Source organism: Dendroctonus ponderosae, unplaced genomic scaffold (assembly GCF_020466585.1).
Source record: "Dendroctonus ponderosae isolate FM_Combo_2020 unplaced genomic scaffold, Dpon_F_20191213v2 Dpon_F_20191213_1, whole genome shotgun sequence".
Taxonomy (NCBI): Eukaryota; Metazoa; Arthropoda; class Insecta; order Coleoptera; family Curculionidae; genus Dendroctonus; species Dendroctonus ponderosae.
The window spans coordinates 7585727-7601507 of NW_026017110.1; the positions used below are offsets into that span (position 1 = coordinate 7585727).

Consider the following 15781-nt stretch of genomic DNA (forward strand, 5'->3'; position numbering starts at 1 on the left):
TGACATTACGAGTGTAGGACATATAACAAGGCTTATATGGCTATACATACTTATAATACAAAGCTATATTATGGTGTAGGAAAAACAGCCACATTATGCAACCAATAAAATTTGAAAAAGAATAGGGTAGATCAGGCCTGGTCAGGGCCAGTATCAGGCAAATTGTTGAGTGGATTTTTTCGCTTTTGAACGGAAATCTTTGGGAATTGTACAGCCGAAACTTAGGAGCAAGTGATAGGAACAAAAATTTAAATTTGAATAAATAAAACACACAGCCAGTAGGTTTATGTAGAGAAAACTGATTTAGCAATGAACACTTTTGCGCCATAATAACTACCTCACAGTTCTTCATCCTCTGGTCATTCCAGACACATTCAAATTTCCCTCTCTTTGGCATTGGCGCTGTCCCGAAAATCCCTAGGGATTTTCCAGTGGCTTATCCGCACAATTCATGACATGTTGATGGTCTTTTTCGTCATTTTAACTCTGTTCTACTGTTTGTGCAAGTATTTGCTCGATTTTAAGGCCAGCAGGCGGCATGCCCCGTATAAAGACAAATCGTTCCTGGTCTAGCTCGAGCCCCTTTCAACGCAAGTATATTTTCGCGAATTCTCATCGGAATAATGCTAATAAATGGCGCTGTTTGCAGGCACTGCGATGGCCCCAAAAAGTTGAGACAGTTTTGCCAGCGTTACTTTCCGGTAAGCGACTAATGGGCAATGACTAGAGCAACAACTAGTAGCTTATGGCTAAATAAATATACGCACATCAGAGCCCCATTGCTTCACTTGCATCTAAGATGTAGGAGAACTTCTTGTGCTGATATAGAAAAACTTACCCTGCGTATCAAGTAGAGGCAAGCTATTGGAGGCAACAGGGGCTGCACTGGAGTGAATGCACAGGCACAAAAACACTAGCACTAATAAAAGGGGCCCCTTTTGAGACTGGCTAATTTTAACCTGGCTTTCAAAAACTAGCCGTCAGTTTTTGGGAACTTTGGCAATGTCGCTTGGGCCTGGATATTTAATAAATATTTTTCATTTATCCCAGTTTAGGATGTTATCTCAATTCATTTAATACACATGCAGCGTAGCTTCAAACCAATTTAAAAACAGTAAAATATGCTTTAATATTAGTAAAATTAATTGAGCCAGTTTATTTATATAGTTGAACTGGGCCACTCCCAAAGTTCTCGACCAACCGAGCGAAAGAAGAGAGAAATTCCTTGTCTCTGGTTGACAACCAACGTCAAAACCTTCTAGCACAGAACATACCCCCAGGGGGATATTTTGTGCTTTCTAGCCTTCTAGGTTAACTCTAGTGGGTGCTTGGCTTTATGTTTTCCTTCCCAGAGTATATTCAAGTGTAAGAAAACCTTCTTAAACTAGCTGTGAAGTTGTGGGCCTACCATGGCCACCTCTAAAACCACCAACACCTACAACAGGCAAAACTGGGAGGACGCTGTGAGTTCACTGTCACCACGCATACTTTATGGGGCATTATTCTCGTTTTTCGATTAAAGGACTTTCCCATTTTGTGCCAAACCTGCCTGGGGGACAACCCGTACATTCGCATGACTAAGGAGAAGTACGGCAAGGAATGCAAAATCTGCTCCAGGCCCTTCACAGTGTTCAGGTGGTGTCCAGGTGAAAATCCCGCAAACCTTAGCCCATAAACCAGTCTAATTTCCCCAATTTAAGGCGCTAGAATGCGGTTCAAGAAAACGGAGGTCTGCCAGACGTGCAGCAAGTTGAAAAACGTCTGCCAAACCTGTTTGTTGGATCTAGAATATGGGCTGCCCATCCAAGTGCGAGACGCCGCCCTTAAGCTGAAGGACGACCTGCCGAAAAGCGATGTCAACAAGGAGTTTTACATCCAGAACATGGAGAGAGACGTAAGCAACGTTTAAACGGCTTTGTCGGGGTTGTTTGCTTGAATAATGGGCATTTCTTGCAGCTGGCCAGATCGGACGCCAGTTCCATGAACGCCAAGCTGAATGAGCCAAATGATTTGCTCATCCGGCTTGCCAGAACTGCGCCCTACTACAAGAGAAATCGCCCGCATGTCTGCTCCTTTTGGGTGAAGGGAGAGTGCCGCAGGGGTAAGTTTTCATCCCCAAATTAAGCCAAAGTGTTGCTAATATCAACCATGTTTGCTTGCAGGCGAAGAATGTCCCTACAGACACGAAAAACCCACTGACCCAGATGACCCATTGGCTGACCAGAACATCAAAGATCGCTATTACGGTGTGAACGACCCCGTAGCCGATAAGCTGCTGAAAAGGGCTGCAGCGATGCCCACTTTGGAGCCGCCCGATGACAAAACCATCACCACCCTATACTTGGGTAACTTGGGCGTGCTGACAGAAGGGGATATCAGGGATCATTTCTACCAGTATGGGGAAATTCGGTCCGTCAGCTTGGTGCCCAAACAACAATGCGCCTTTGTACAGTTCACCACTCGATCTGCCGCTGAAACTGCCGCTGAGAAGACTTTTAACAAGCTGATTCTAGGCGGAAGGAGGCTCACGATTAAATGGGGAAGGTCTCAAGGTAATTGTTGTGTGAATCTAAACTGTTTAGTTTGTTTATTTGTTCACGTTTTCGACGTCCCGCAGGACGCACAGGATCGTCCCAACAACACGTCGAAGAAATTTACCCGGCCGTTCCAGGCCTACCAGGGGCATTACCCGAGTTAAGCAACAACTTCTTCAACTTGGAACCCGGCCACATTCCGCTGCCCGCCATGCCGCCGCCGCCCTCCCTTATGGTGCCGCCCATGTTCGGCCCGCCTCCGCTGCCACCCTTTTTGTTCAACCACGGCCCGCCCCAACTGCCTCCATTTGCGCCTTCGGTAGTCAGCAGCGCAGCTTCCACAGCAACTGCCGCCCTGGGCGACCTCAGCGTGCCGCCGCCGAAAACTACTGTACATTACCCGAGCCAAGACCCGGCCCGAATGGGCGCCACTCAGATAACTGGACAGAAGCAAGAGTAATCTTAAGTGTATTTAGGTTGTAGGTATAGAAAACCAGTTAATTTGGTCGATTTCCTGAATAAAGTTTTTTTTGGGGACCTTTTTGGTTTTCGTGGAAAGAAAAAACCACTCACTTTCTTTGATGAATAGTCTTATAAATAACGTAAAATATTCTTAGTCAATCACAGATAGGTAGTTAATGGTTTATGGTAAAAGGCTTAGTTGAGCAACGGCACTCTCTTGGTCTTGTCTAAAATCAGACGGCGCTTCCTCCCTCCTGAGGCGTCGTCCGTGATGATCCATCAGCATCGCTTTTGCTCAGACTCGAACAGCTGCCAGGCATCAGCTCGACATCGAGTTTTTGCACCGACTTCAAAGTGGGGGTTCCCGGTTCCAGCTTCGAAATCGTCTCCTTGGACGGCGACTTGAACTTGCTCAGTTCCTGCAAAGCAACTCGCACTCAATTCCCTGATTGTTGAGTGAAAAACGAGGCTACGCACTTTATAGTTGGGGCAGCAGTGGTGCAGCTTGCACTCCTCGCCTTGGCATGCAACCAGGCAGGTCGGGGGAAGGTTAGCGGAAGAAAGACTCTCCATGCTGGCGCTGGGGTGGAAAAACTCCGGCTGAATCGTCACCTGGGTGACTCCGTTTTCCAGGAAAAACTCCCTGATCTCCTTCATGATGTTGCGGTAGACCTGCAGGTGGAATTCAACGGAGCCAATATTTTTTTGTGTTAAATCAACTATGTCCTTTTTGCACAAACCTTAGGGTTCTCGAAGATGATATGCACGGTGGAGATGACTTTGGAGGCAGTCAGCTGCCAGATGTGGAAATCGTGCACGTTGATGATGTCTGGAAAGTGCTTCACCAGCTCCTTCTCCATCGCCTCGATGTCCGTGGTGACTGGGATGGTCTGCAACAAAATCATGCAGCTTTCCTTAACTGGAAAGCGCCCAATTAATGCTGAGGTAAATGAAGGCGCGTTGGAACTTACTGTAAGGGTAGCTGAGGAACATGATGCAAGTGGCCGACAGGAGCGACATTGCCGGATCGATGTATTTGGCTGTGTACGAGTCCACAAACATCACCACTATGGAGCAGACGATGACCAGAGCGCAGCCTGGAACGATTTCGATTAAGGCCCGGAAAAGTCCAGTCATCAAAGCTTACAGCAGATGTCTCGAGAGATTTCCCAAAGGCCTTGCCGTTTTTTGGGAGGCGTGGAAAGGGCCTGCCCTATTCTGGATAGTTTCCTGCCGCCTTTAGTGGCCGAGTCGATTACCACCACTTTGCTAAGCACCACGTCCCCACTTTCAGTCACATAGAGGAAGCTGCCTTGATGGTACGTGTAGCCGCCAATCAGCAAATAGCAGAGCCCATTCAGCAGCAAACCTGCTACACCTGCAGAGGTAGAGGAAAGTTAAGAAAAACTGGAACTGTGGAGTTTAACTTGGAACTTACCAACGCATAGAGCTGATATTGGCTGATGCATGGCATCCTGATGATCAATGTGGACTAAGGTTTGGAAAGCCTCCACGTAGATGGAGAAGGAGAACGAGGCGAGAAAAACGCAGCAAATGAGCGTGGTGATAACGTCGATCCGAGTCCAGCCAAACGTGTTCCTCAGCCTCTTCTCCCGCTTGCTCTCAGCTTGATGGACTTTTTTGTTCTTTTGATCCTGACATTCGGTTTTCAATGTGATCGCCTCCTTGGGTTCGGGTTCCGGGTTTTGGCTCTCGTACTGCAAACCGATCAAGAATGCATTCCATGCACCAGACGATTTCCACTATTATGTAAAGCCTGAAGGCAATTGACGAATGGGCAACGTATGCTAATTAATTAATATCGGAAAAAATGATTCACGTAATCTCATTGTGAGCCTGCATTTTAATTCGATCGGCCTCTTTCAGCGAAGGCGGCGTTTGGAAGCAAATATTAATGAGAAAACTGCGCGGAATTGTTCAAAACAATGCACATTGATGGCTTTTGTTATTTTTTTTGTTTTAGAACAAACGACAATAAAATTCCAGCAAGAGAAAACATTGGAAAATGTATGGGTTGCCCCAGTTTGACGGTAAATTTCCCCGAATTTCAAGATAAAAAACTGGTTTATCTATATAATCAAGAGTAGGTTTTGTGTGTGAGTGTGAAGTGATTTTTATGAGCATGTTGTTAACCTACTTTCGGAAAATCTCCAAATTTTTCAGTCTCAAAATCAACTATACTTTTTCGCGGATTTTTGTTTAACGCGATTTATAAACGTGATAATTTTCATGTTTGTCCTGTTTGAGGAGTTTCTTCGGTTTTTTTGATGCGATTTATCTCAACTTAAACCAATGGTTTTTTATTTTGCGGTTTTCACCTTTTCTTTTTACCTTATTTTCGCTTTTAATTCATTCTAATCAATGTTAGGATATTTTATATGAGCATTTTAGGGGTTTGTTTGCAACCAAACTCATCAAATTTTTATTTGCGGCTGTAAATCGGCGTCAACAAAACTCACTTGAAGTGTTTTTGCTCAATTCTCGAAGGTTTTGATAAGGCCTGGGTAACACTGTGTTGAGTCGCCCTATTGAGTTGTTGCCGCTCTCTGAGCTAACGAGTTATGACTCATCGGTTAATGAGTTCTAAGTCATTTATTAAAGCTTTACGAGACCCGCGACTGGAATTTTCACATTTAAAAAAAAGGCCATCAACATTTTTTTTTAGTAACGTTTTACTACTTTGTTCAAATAACTTTAAAAAACCTTCTAGATTGTCCAAGCAACAGAACCCCAGTCCAAAGAAAGTCCACGAGTTTTCATGTAAAATCAACCTCTTAATTTTTTTGCATAAAAGATTCAGTTTGCGAGTATTTTACAGTAAAACGTTAAGAAAAACGCGGCTTTTCTGTTTAGAGACGGTGTTGTTTAGGAAAATTGACCTGAAAGTGAATAAACCCCAGTTTCCAAGAGTTTTCCAAATAAATGATTATAAACTTTCGCTTTTTCAGTTGAGGAAAATATTTTTGAAAAAAGACCCATAATTAATTATTACGGTTTTGTTCATAATTCGAAGCTGCAAAGTTTTCCAAAAATTTGTTGTTCCAAAAGGAGACGAGTGTTCCAATAAAATGTATCTTATAATTTTTCACAGAAAATACCTGAAGATTGTCAGTATTTTAAGTAAAACTAAAAAACAATGCGATTTTTGCGTAGAAACAATTGGTTGCTTAAAATTAAACTTAAAAACTTAAAATTAAAACTTTGATAAAACTGGAATGACCTGAAAATTTAAAGGAACTACAAATATTTAGAGCGATGAAGGCGGCGAATTTTTCAAGATAATCTTCAATTACTTTCGATAAAAAACTGAATTAAATTATTTGGTTTCTGTGCCAAATTCGAAGCTGCAGGTTTTCTAAAGTTCCCTACAAACCGATGAATGAGGCGAATTTTCTAGCAAAATTAATTTTGTCATAATGCTTTTTGGCGTTTTAGGAGAAATGGATACCTTAATGGTTTTCGGGAAAAAAACGGGAGGAATTTAGTTTCATTTTTGTCTCGAATTCGAGACTGAAAAACTTTTGTAAAATTTTAACGAAGCTGTAAATTTATCTTGTTATTGTTCGGGCAAAAACCTCCAGATCGTCAGTATTTTTAAGTGAAACTCTACAAAATAGAGCGTTTTTGCGTAGAAAGTAAAGCAAAAAAAATCAGTCAAAACTATAAAAAAACAATTTTTTTTAACAAACTCTACAGTCTTCAAAGGAATGGAGGTGACGAGATTTCCAAATAATCTGTTATAAAAATTTGCTTTTTCTGTTCGTTTTCTGATAGAAAATTGTTTGATTTTTGTTCCAAATTCGACGGTGGAAAAGGATTTTAAAACTTTTTACAAAACGACCAAAGATTCGAAATTTTTTTCATAATTTTTCGCGAAAAATACTTTAAGTTTATCAGCATTTTTAGAATTGAGAATTGAACATTTAGAAGTAAGAGTAACTTGGCTAAAACTGGAAAATTCCGAAATTTTGAAGAAATTTTAAAAACATGATTAATAAATGGCCCTTAAAATAAATCTAAAAACTGGTAAAAAATGTCATCAGCTTTTTACCAGCAACGGAACTGAGTTACTGCGCCGGTGCGTTGGATTGGCGCACCAAGCTATTTGCGTGGCACTGGGCCAACTCCTAAAAATTCACTGAGTTACCCAGGCCTAGTTTTGAGCACTAAAAAAGTGTTTAATGGCCAATTGTTCAGTATTTCCAGAGAAAAATTCCGCTTTAAAGGGTTTGATGGGAATTTTTGCTTGCGACTAATTTGGAAAATCTGTTGCTTTCCAATAAATCATCATCAACATCAGTTTAACGTGCAATTTTAACTGGTTTGATTACATTTCAAATTTTCATTCATTGAAAAAACCTGCTTTTGAAGCACCCAAATGGGGTCTGAATTAATCATTTTTACGTCTAGATCTACTCACGATTGGCGCATTATTTTTGGCAATAAACAGTTGAGAACACCGGTAACTTTTTTAAAGAACGTGCCAACTTAAAAAAATCGCTAGTAATGACCCCAAATATGCAAAAATCGACACCCAGTATATTTTTTTGAAACCTTACAAGGCAATTTTTTCAAAATTATCAAAAATAAGCGTTTAATTAACAGAACTATTATCGCACCAAGTCAAAAAGTTGGCTTTAAACAATGCCAACCGATAACAGCCACATTATCGACTGTTTGCCTAATAAAAGTGGCTGAGATGATCAACATGCGCGCCTAATTAATTCAATCAATGTCCCAAAAACCTAATTTTCTCTTTATGCATTGGATAACAACAATCCTTTACGTAACTCCTTATGCAACAAGTGAGGAAAGAAGAGTAAGTCTTATGCATCTGGGAATTTACATGTTTAGATGCTCACTTACTCAAAAACTCGTCGAGGGGACGAAATATGGAGTTCGTGCGGCAAAGAGCGCACTTGGTTTGATAAAAAGGATTTCAAAGGTTAAAACCCGTTGCATTGGACGTGGTAAGGTCGACTTACCTTGATCGTGGTAATACAGCCGGCCAAAGCCAAAATGTTGCAAAGCATGTGGTAAGAGTCCATCAGCAGGGTCAGTGCATGGGTGAGGTGACTGAAAACCAGTTCGATCGCAAAGAACAACACGGTCAATGCCAGCACAACATACAGTTGAACTGGCTTCAGTTTCCTGATGAATTCTTTGACTGGCATTTTTCCTCCAGCTGAAAAACACCGGGACTATAATGTTAAAGAAAACTGCACTGTTTCTGCTGTAGAAAGCCAACTGGGGCAGATAAGAAGGGTTAATTAACAGTCTGATAATGAAGCAGCAAACCCGATAAAGCTACTGTTGTTCGCTTTAGAACTCACTTTTTTTTTCAATAAACGTTTTTAATATTAGCCTACATCTACCTTGAAGACTGGCGTCTTATTGCGGTGAAAGTTGGTGAAAAGCCATAAGAATCATATTAGCAGTAACGATAAAAAGATGCGGGCTGTTTTCAGCAGCAGAGTTTAGCAGAAAAGTCTCAATGTGAAGGTTCGAATGACAGTTTTTGAAGCAGCAATCATCGTATTTTCGTCGGCATATTTGTTGAGCCAAACCGACAAAATTGCCATTCGTTGTGGCTATTAAGCGAATGTTACCGCTGGACTAGAGGAAATTGACCGGAAACTTTTCATTTAGTTAATCGGCGCTTTTGTTATTGATGTTTTTTTATTGCAGTCGGCTGCGATTTGCCTAAAACTACCGCTTTCCAGCTTCTGACCTGGCAAAATCATCTTGACGCTATTTTTCGCATTTTTCAAGGCTCTCCTACATTGAATCCCCAATTTTCCCAGTTCAAAAACCTTGCAAATAAATATAGATCTGGATTTATGCGTTTGGCAGTCGTCGTTTACTGTTATCAAATAAGAATTATACATGAAACGAATTAAATAGAAAATGTCTCACTAATCCGGAAATGTTGAGAGAATCTCTATTCCAGTCCAAACCTGCAGCAAGATTTTTTCTTTAGTCTGAATCTCGAACAAATCAGCCACTAATGCGACGCAAATTTAAAAAAGATGTCTGAATGCATACTGCGATGCTGATTTGTTGGCGCTAGATCGTCAATTTTACGCGTAGTGACCCCAAATCATTTCAAAATTAGTGGAGACCAAAAAATTGCGATAAAATAAGTTTTGAAACGCGGAAATGTAACCCAAAATCCTCAAAACAAGSGTACGAATAACTTCAATGTAAACAACCAATTGGCTTCAACAAGTCGCGAATCAGAAGCTAAAGCTTTAAAAAGAATATATTTGAAAAAGCCCCTAAAAATCCTGAAACGCGTCTATCTTTAAAAAATTATTCAAAGAGCTTCCAACCGTCTSCAATATATGAAATTGGCTTTAATATCGCCTCAATTTGCAATTGGGTGGTTTTAGTTACTTCTTTCAAGCTTTGGCAAAAAACAAACATTTTTCTAAAATAATTCTTCCCTGCAGAAAAACCTTTTAAAAGTAATTCCAACCTCGAAACTGCCCTAAAGCTTTTTATAAGGTCTTCTCAACTGTTTTCAGATTGTTTTTTATCCATGTGCAATTTCTTCTTTGTTCTTATTCTCAAAAAAGGTACAAATGACCCATAACATGCCCTCAAACTTCTTCAATCGCGTTTTAGCGCCATCAGTTTAACTTATCCAAAATACCTCAAAAATTACCCTCGAGCGTAATTTTTGCGTGCTTTGCAAACGAAGCTGAAGAAATGGGAGTTTTCCACCAAGTGCGCGCTTTTATTTAAAAAATTGCAACTTCATATTCAAAGCAGTTGGCAATTTGGCATTCGGACACCCTATAGCTGATATTCGCCCCTTAATATTCTGAAAGTTTCATTTGAATCGCAGTAAAATTTTATTTTTGTGCAGCTGAAGAAAGGAAGGTTTTCGCTCAACTGCAAGCTCATCTGTAAAAAATTGTAACTTTTGATGCAGAGCGAATATCTTACTTGAACCTTGCAGATACTACAAATGATACTCGACTCTAAAAACCTTGGTATTTTCATAAAAAAAAACTATAAAACATCATGAACGCTCTGATACTTTCACTGAAATTACACTAAAATTGTGTTATTCGCCACGATGCAAACGCTGCTGAAAAAATGGGAATTTCGCCCTACAGCACACTTTTATTTAAAAATTTATAACTTCCCATTCAGAGCTGGTGGAAGCTTGAAACGTGGACACCGTATAGCAGACACTCGGCTCAAAAAATCATAAAAGTTCCATTTACATCGCAATACCATTTGATTTTAGCCCGCTCTGTAAGCTGAGCTGAAAAAAATTTTTTTTTTATTTAACTGCACGCTCATCTATAAAAATTCGTAAATTTCGATTCAACAACGGCAGAAACTCTAACCTTGCTGATACTACAGAAGAAACGTGGCTTTAAAAACCCTGATATTTCCATTGAAATAAGTCTAAAATGTGATTTTTGCCCGCTTTGCAAATGCAGCTGAATAAATTGAAGTTTTCGTCCGGTTGGTTCCGCACTAAACACTCAAAACTCCCTTAAAAAGAATAAATCTTGAAGAAATTGAAAGTTGTCAAAACAAAAATTTCCCCAAATCTGTTGTAGGCACCACAATTAACAACTGATTTACTCAAAAAAAAATAAAAAAATACTCCCAAATAACATCGAATTTGTTGATAAAAACTGAAACCTTCAAAACGCATAAAACAGGCCTCCAAAGGCTGTAAATGCTGTCTGAAAAAGGCGTTTGATATGCTAAAATGAAAGAGAAATCACCAGTTCAAAAAAATGTTCGTAAAATCCTTGTAAGGGCCAAGAAATCAAACCTGGAAAAGCATTAAAACGGGCTCAAATGATGCCTCAACACGGCCTTTAACGCTTTAAAAACTGGAGGTTTTAAAATGGTTTGTTGGGATCCTCGATCGTCAATCGAACAGAAATTAGCAATAATTTTTCTGAAAATGTACGAAACTGTGTAGTTTAATTAAAAACGCACTGAACAAGCCTTGGACTTTGAAATTTTGAAGGTCCTCAAAATGTGTAAAAATAAGACAAATATTCAAAGTTATAAGCGAAACAGGGACTAAAAAAACGCTAAAATTCTTAAAACATCCAACGAATCTTACCAAGTAAAATCACTACAATATCAAACACTAGTTGAAAGTGAACTGAAATGAAGAACATGAAAGCATTGATAAGTTTGTTGGTTTAGTAATTAAACGATCTAATTAGTCCCTTTGTTAACGAAAGATAACCAAACGTTTCTTGTTGGTGCAGTGTGGAAAAGATGGAAGATCACCTAAAATCTGTTATTTTCTTCAAAAAAAGAAAAAAGATGTGACATAACTGCGCAATTTTTCGGTGTTGAATTAAGCAGGCGACCGCAATTTTCATAATTAATAGACGACGAGTCAGGCAATCACATAATCAATGCTAATCGTTTATTTAAAACTCGAATTTTACGCATTTTGTCTCAATCTGGACTTCCTGAATTGCCAATTGATTAATGGTGATAATTAACAAATCTTGCATAATTATCCATGCTGTTTTTTTGACACATTTCACTAGCAGTAGGAAGTCAGCATTTTTTGCAATCAGTAAAGTTATCAGCACTTTGGGTAAGTTTTTCGGGCCTTAAACTGTCGCAGAAATTATTTTTTTTCCACCAGCCACCAGTTCCTGGACTTTGAATTGTTTTCTTATAAAGAGGGTTTTTGACTAATTTATTTTATAATTCATGGCAATGATGATGCGCTTTTTTAGGTTCTACGAATAACAAATTTCCATAGATTCGAGCGCGTGGTGTCATCGAGATCTTTGTTTTGCTTGTCTTCAGCTAAACAACACAACAACTTACCGAAAATTTTCGAAGTCATTTAAATTAAATTTAATCGGTTGAAAAGGACTCACCAGCTTAGTGCTTTGAATTAAACTGGCAAAAAGTGCAACGACACCCAAAGCCACAGCGAGTGGTCTTTTGGGAATTTGCATTTGAATCAACAACGAAAAATGCAGTTTAGAACGCAAACAACGGGCGAACATTTTTGCCAAAATCAGGTACAATCAATCGTCTGGCGGATGTAAAAGTATGACGGTTTTGCAAGAATTTCGCTTATCGTTATGCCATAATTTACACATGCAATCGTAAAATTTACCGGCTAAATCAATTTATGGGTTTTTCGATATTAAAAAAATGTTGCCAATCATTTAGCAGAGTTTTATTGCGCTTAATCAATAAGAATCAGTATAATTTTTATGCTTTTAGGAGGTTTTGTGGATGCTCATTAATCTAGTTATAATGCCCAAACTTTTTGAGAAATGTATGGCAAAAGTTTACTTTTCCTCTTGTCTTCGGCAAAGTCGGTTTGCCAAGCACATTTTCTGCAGACTTGGAAGATTTTCCAAGTTCTAAAGTTGGTGTTCGAACACTCAGGTGAAGTAGATGAACATTCAGTAGAGTATCAATAAAATAATTGAAATATTAATGAAAAAGTATCGAAATCCCTGGTGAGATCAGCTAATAAACTCATATCTCCTCCATATCAGTTTAATCAGTTTTGTTCCATTCCAGACAATTAGTACATAATGGGCCATTAGGCAATAAATCGTTTCCTTCTGATTGAAGCCGCGATGATAATAATGCGGATCCTCTGGTGAATTATAATAGCGATAATCGCACACCGAAAACAGTAGTTCAACCTCTCAATGCAACATGTTTGTCCATGATAAACTACCAACTGTGACCGGCTATTTAAATGTGGCAATTTCGCTTAAAGGTTAATCAAAGGAATCGAGCGCAAATTTTTAATTAATCAGATGCTTAATAGGCTGTGACCTAAAGAAAAAATTACGGCTTTGATTCGAGGAATCGAACTTTTCATGATTGGACATGATTGAAATCAACGTGGGCTTTTTTCAAATTGAAGACACTTTTTGGATCAAGGCCTGAGGATGACTTTGAACCGAAGTTCGAAACACCATTAGTTCATTACCAAATGGAAAAATAGGCAACTTTCTATCAATAATTTTTTAAGAAATTTTTGACAAATGATTCTTCTTTTTATTCAATTGCAACAAAGCTCTCGTATTTTCAAAAAGTGCCTTTGTTGGAACTTTTTGTTTTCTTATCTGCGCAATTAGTTAGAGTCTGTTCTAAATGCACGTAAATTTCCATTATCTCTAATTCTAATTCTAGTAGTGTAAATAATCCCTCTATGCATTTGTGTGTTGTTTTATATAGGGTGTTTGGTAAGTAGATGCATTACTTGCAGGGGGTGATAGAGCAAATAATTTTGGATATATTTCGTTAATATACCGTGTTCCGAAAACGCTTAGTTTTCGATATACAAGGTGATAAAGCTTTAATAGAAAAAAATTGCTTTTTAATATTGCGGAAACCTTTTAAATAATTAAACGAAATTTTACAGGCTTAGGCTCTTAACAACAATACATGTTTTGTGATAAACATTTTGTTTCTAGCTTTTCCAGTGGCGTGGCCACAGACACGACTGTAGATAATTTGAAATTAAAAAATGTAGCGCCACTAATAAATTAAAATCGATTTATTGCATAGCTAGGGTTTAGCTAACAATTTAGTAGGGTTTAGTATAAAAACAAATATTGTGCACTTAGTATCAATTTTATTAAGCAAAAAGAAGTTACTCAGACAATCGAAATGATAGCAATTATTGATTTTTTTAAATCAGCGACCATAACTAGTGCAGAGTCAACTTTTTAAATAAAAACCCGATTACACGGGGCAGTAAATCGATTTAAATTTTTTTACTCAAACACGGTGCGTTGTAGAAAAAAAGTCAAGAGACCTTTTCTCTTCCAAATTGAACAGCAACTTGAAAAATAATATTTATTTTAAAAAACTAAATTTTTATCGCAAAACGCTTATTGCTATTAGCTGCCTAAGTCTATAAAATTTCGTTAAAATATTCCAAGAAGTTTCCGCAATATTGAAAAAATATTATGTTTTTAATCAATACTTTAACACGCTGTAGATCGGAGGCTAAGAGTTTTCGGAATATGGTCTATTAAAGAAATATATCCAAAATTACGAGCACTATCACCTCCTACCAGGAATGCATCTACTTACCAAATACCCTGTATAGTTTTCATTGCTGGAAAGATTGCAATTTTCAAGCATTTTTTGCCTGCCTTGGCTTCCTTCTTACAGGATTCATAACAAAATAACATTGAATTTATTGCGCATTTGATTCTCTATCCGATGAAGACACTTGTAAATCTCTATGCCTAACAGTTTCAGAAATATTAATTTTTCAACATGCTTGCAAAACCGGGCGTTTTTACGTGGTTAAAAACCCGAAAACGACAAACTCAATTTCAAACTCAAGCAGTTTAAAGAACCTTTTTCGCCCTATCAAGCGCAACTATTTATTCATCTTCTTAATGACATTTTTCAATATCTTTTAATTTTTGTGAAGAAGCCTTTTCACTTGGCTTGGTTTTTGCCCAATTAATTGCGGCACGTTCCATGTGGGTTTTACAACCAAAACTATCCGCCTCGATAGGTCATTCAATTCTCTATTCTGTGAAAGGACCCGAAAATCTCTATCAGCAACAACTTTGAAGATACGAATTTTTAAAGATAAAGTTGCAAAGCCTCGCGGTTTTAACGATATTAATTTTTAACGATCGACGTGCAAAGTTTGATTGCGCCTCACAATTTTTGCATCCCTTGTCACTAACGATTATATTTAATTCAAACTGTTAGAATTTCATTAAAACTATTCATTACAGATATTTGCATTTTTCTATCAAAAAGAGTCAAAGAAACAGGAGTTTTTAACGTAAACTTTTCAACATTAATTTTATTTTGCAAATGTTTTACTTGCGTTTTCATTGAAAGCATGTCTGTTTTAAAGCATGAAGAGCATTCGATTCTCTATACAAACAAAAAATGATTTTTGATGCTCTATCTCTATTGGTTTCAAACATATAAATTTTTATGTGCAAGAGTGCAAACCTCTGCTCTACAGCTTGCCGCAGCTTTGGACGCTAATCTAAAGGCATTTGACCGAGGGTTATTTCAAATTCTGGTAATTGCACTTAAAGAACATTTTTTCCTCGCATGAACGCAAGTAATTACAAATCCCTAACCAGACAAGCTCCCCAGAAAATAATTTTCAAAGAAACCGTTTTCACCTTTTCAAATTTTGCGCCACTTGCTGTTCGAGCCTTGAATTAAGATCCTTGATGATGGATGTTTATGTCGAAACTTTGCCATCTAATGGAGCAACTCATTGGCCACTGAGCCTCAAACCGATTTCCTCAGCATTTCAGCTTTAGGGCCTTGATTTGAGCATTAATATGTATGTAGAGCTTGAACCACTGAGGAAACCCCAAAAAGAGCCTGATAAATAGCAATAAAACCTGACTTTTCGGGCAAAATAAATAAAAAATCGACCCCCAAGCTCCAAATCGAAATTTCCCATTTCCACACCTATTTACTGCATCTAACTGATTTATTAAAAAAATTGTTAAAGCTCAATACGTACCTATAAATAGTATCTTTGGCACGATATGAATCAGTATTTTTGAGGCATTCTTTCATTGAGTTTTTCAAAAAAAAATCGAAAAAAGCACCAAATTTCACGCACCATTTTCAAACCACATGTCGATCGTACCGAAGTGCACGCGTTCGCGAGTACCACCTTTCAACAACGTTTGATTACTGAATTGACTGAATTGTTTGTTGTTTGCCAGCGATTCACAAGGCATCGTATGTCCGCTCCTCTCTCAAATACTTGAATATCTACG

At 38.4% G+C, this 15781-nt stretch overlaps 2 protein-coding genes and 1 long non-coding RNA gene across 5 annotated transcripts; 2 read left to right on the forward strand and 1 right to left on the reverse strand.

Moving 5' to 3' along the window:
• The first annotated feature begins 290 nt into the window (after window positions 1–290).
• LOC109535373 lies at window positions 291–1044 on the forward strand. The gene is made up of 2 exons (XR_002171710.2): window positions 291–594; window positions 650–1044. It is a non-coding gene; the product is annotated as an uncharacterized LOC109535373 (long non-coding RNA).
• Window positions 1045–1213: 169 nt separating this feature from the next.
• On the forward strand, window positions 1214–3071 carry LOC109535372 (pre-mRNA-splicing factor RBM22). The gene is made up of 6 exons (XM_019901265.2): window positions 1214–1463; window positions 1523–1646; window positions 1701–1894; window positions 1957–2101; window positions 2163–2552; window positions 2618–3071. Exons 1-6 carry the CDS (start codon window positions 1410–1412, stop codon window positions 2992–2994), a joined length of 1284 nt encoding a protein of 427 aa, XP_019756824.2. The 5' UTR covers window positions 1214–1409; the 3' UTR covers window positions 2995–3071.
• A 36-nt stretch (window positions 3072–3107) lies between these two features.
• On the reverse strand, window positions 3108–15766 carry LOC109535371 (zinc homeostasis factor 1). 3 transcript variants are annotated; one of them, XM_048670771.1, is made up of 8 exons: window positions 15520–15766; window positions 8003–8202; window positions 4435–4714; window positions 4144–4374; window positions 3968–4093; window positions 3737–3915; window positions 3474–3668; window positions 3108–3415 (listed from the first exon to the last, which is right to left on the reverse strand). In XM_048670771.1, the coding sequence occupies exons 2-8, from the start codon at window positions 8189–8191 to the stop codon at window positions 3230–3232; spliced, it is 1386 nt and encodes a 461-aa protein (XP_048526728.1). In that variant the 5' UTR covers window positions 8192–8202; window positions 15520–15766; the 3' UTR covers window positions 3108–3229. The 3 variants fall into 3 exon arrangements, with proteins under 3 accessions (XP_048526728.1, XP_048526727.1, XP_048526729.1); XM_048670770.1 differs by lacking the exon at window positions 15520–15766 and adding an exon at window positions 11119–11195; XM_048670772.1 differs by lacking the exon at window positions 15520–15766 and adding an exon at window positions 8393–9260.
• Between the last annotated feature and the right edge of the window lie 15 nt (window positions 15767–15781).

Bases quoted from the DNA above. Each gene is read 5' to 3' on its own strand.
- LOC109535372 (XM_019901265.2), top strand. From the start codon at position 1,410: ATGGCCACCTCTAAAACCACCAACACCTACAACAGGCAAAACTGGGAG. The intron at 1,895-1,956 runs GTAAGCAACGTT...CATTTCTTGCAG, and splicing joins TCCAGAACATGGAGAGAGAC to CTGGCCAGATCGGACGCCAG. The intron at 2,102-2,162 runs GTAAGTTTTCAT...GTTTGCTTGCAG, and splicing joins GAAGGGAGAGTGCCGCAGGG to GCGAAGAATGTCCCTACAGA.
- LOC109535371 (XM_048670770.1), bottom strand. From the start codon at position 11,176: ATGTTCTTCATTTCAGTTCACTTTCAACTAGTGTTTGATATTGTAGTG. The intron at 4,375-4,434 runs GTAAGTTCCAAG...CTACCTCTGCAG, and splicing joins AATATCAGCTCTATGCGTTG to GTGTAGCAGGTTTGCTGCTG. The intron at 3,669-3,736 runs GTTTGTGCAAAA...TTCCACCTGCAG, and splicing joins TCATCTTCGAGAACCCTAAG to GTCTACCGCAACATCATGAA.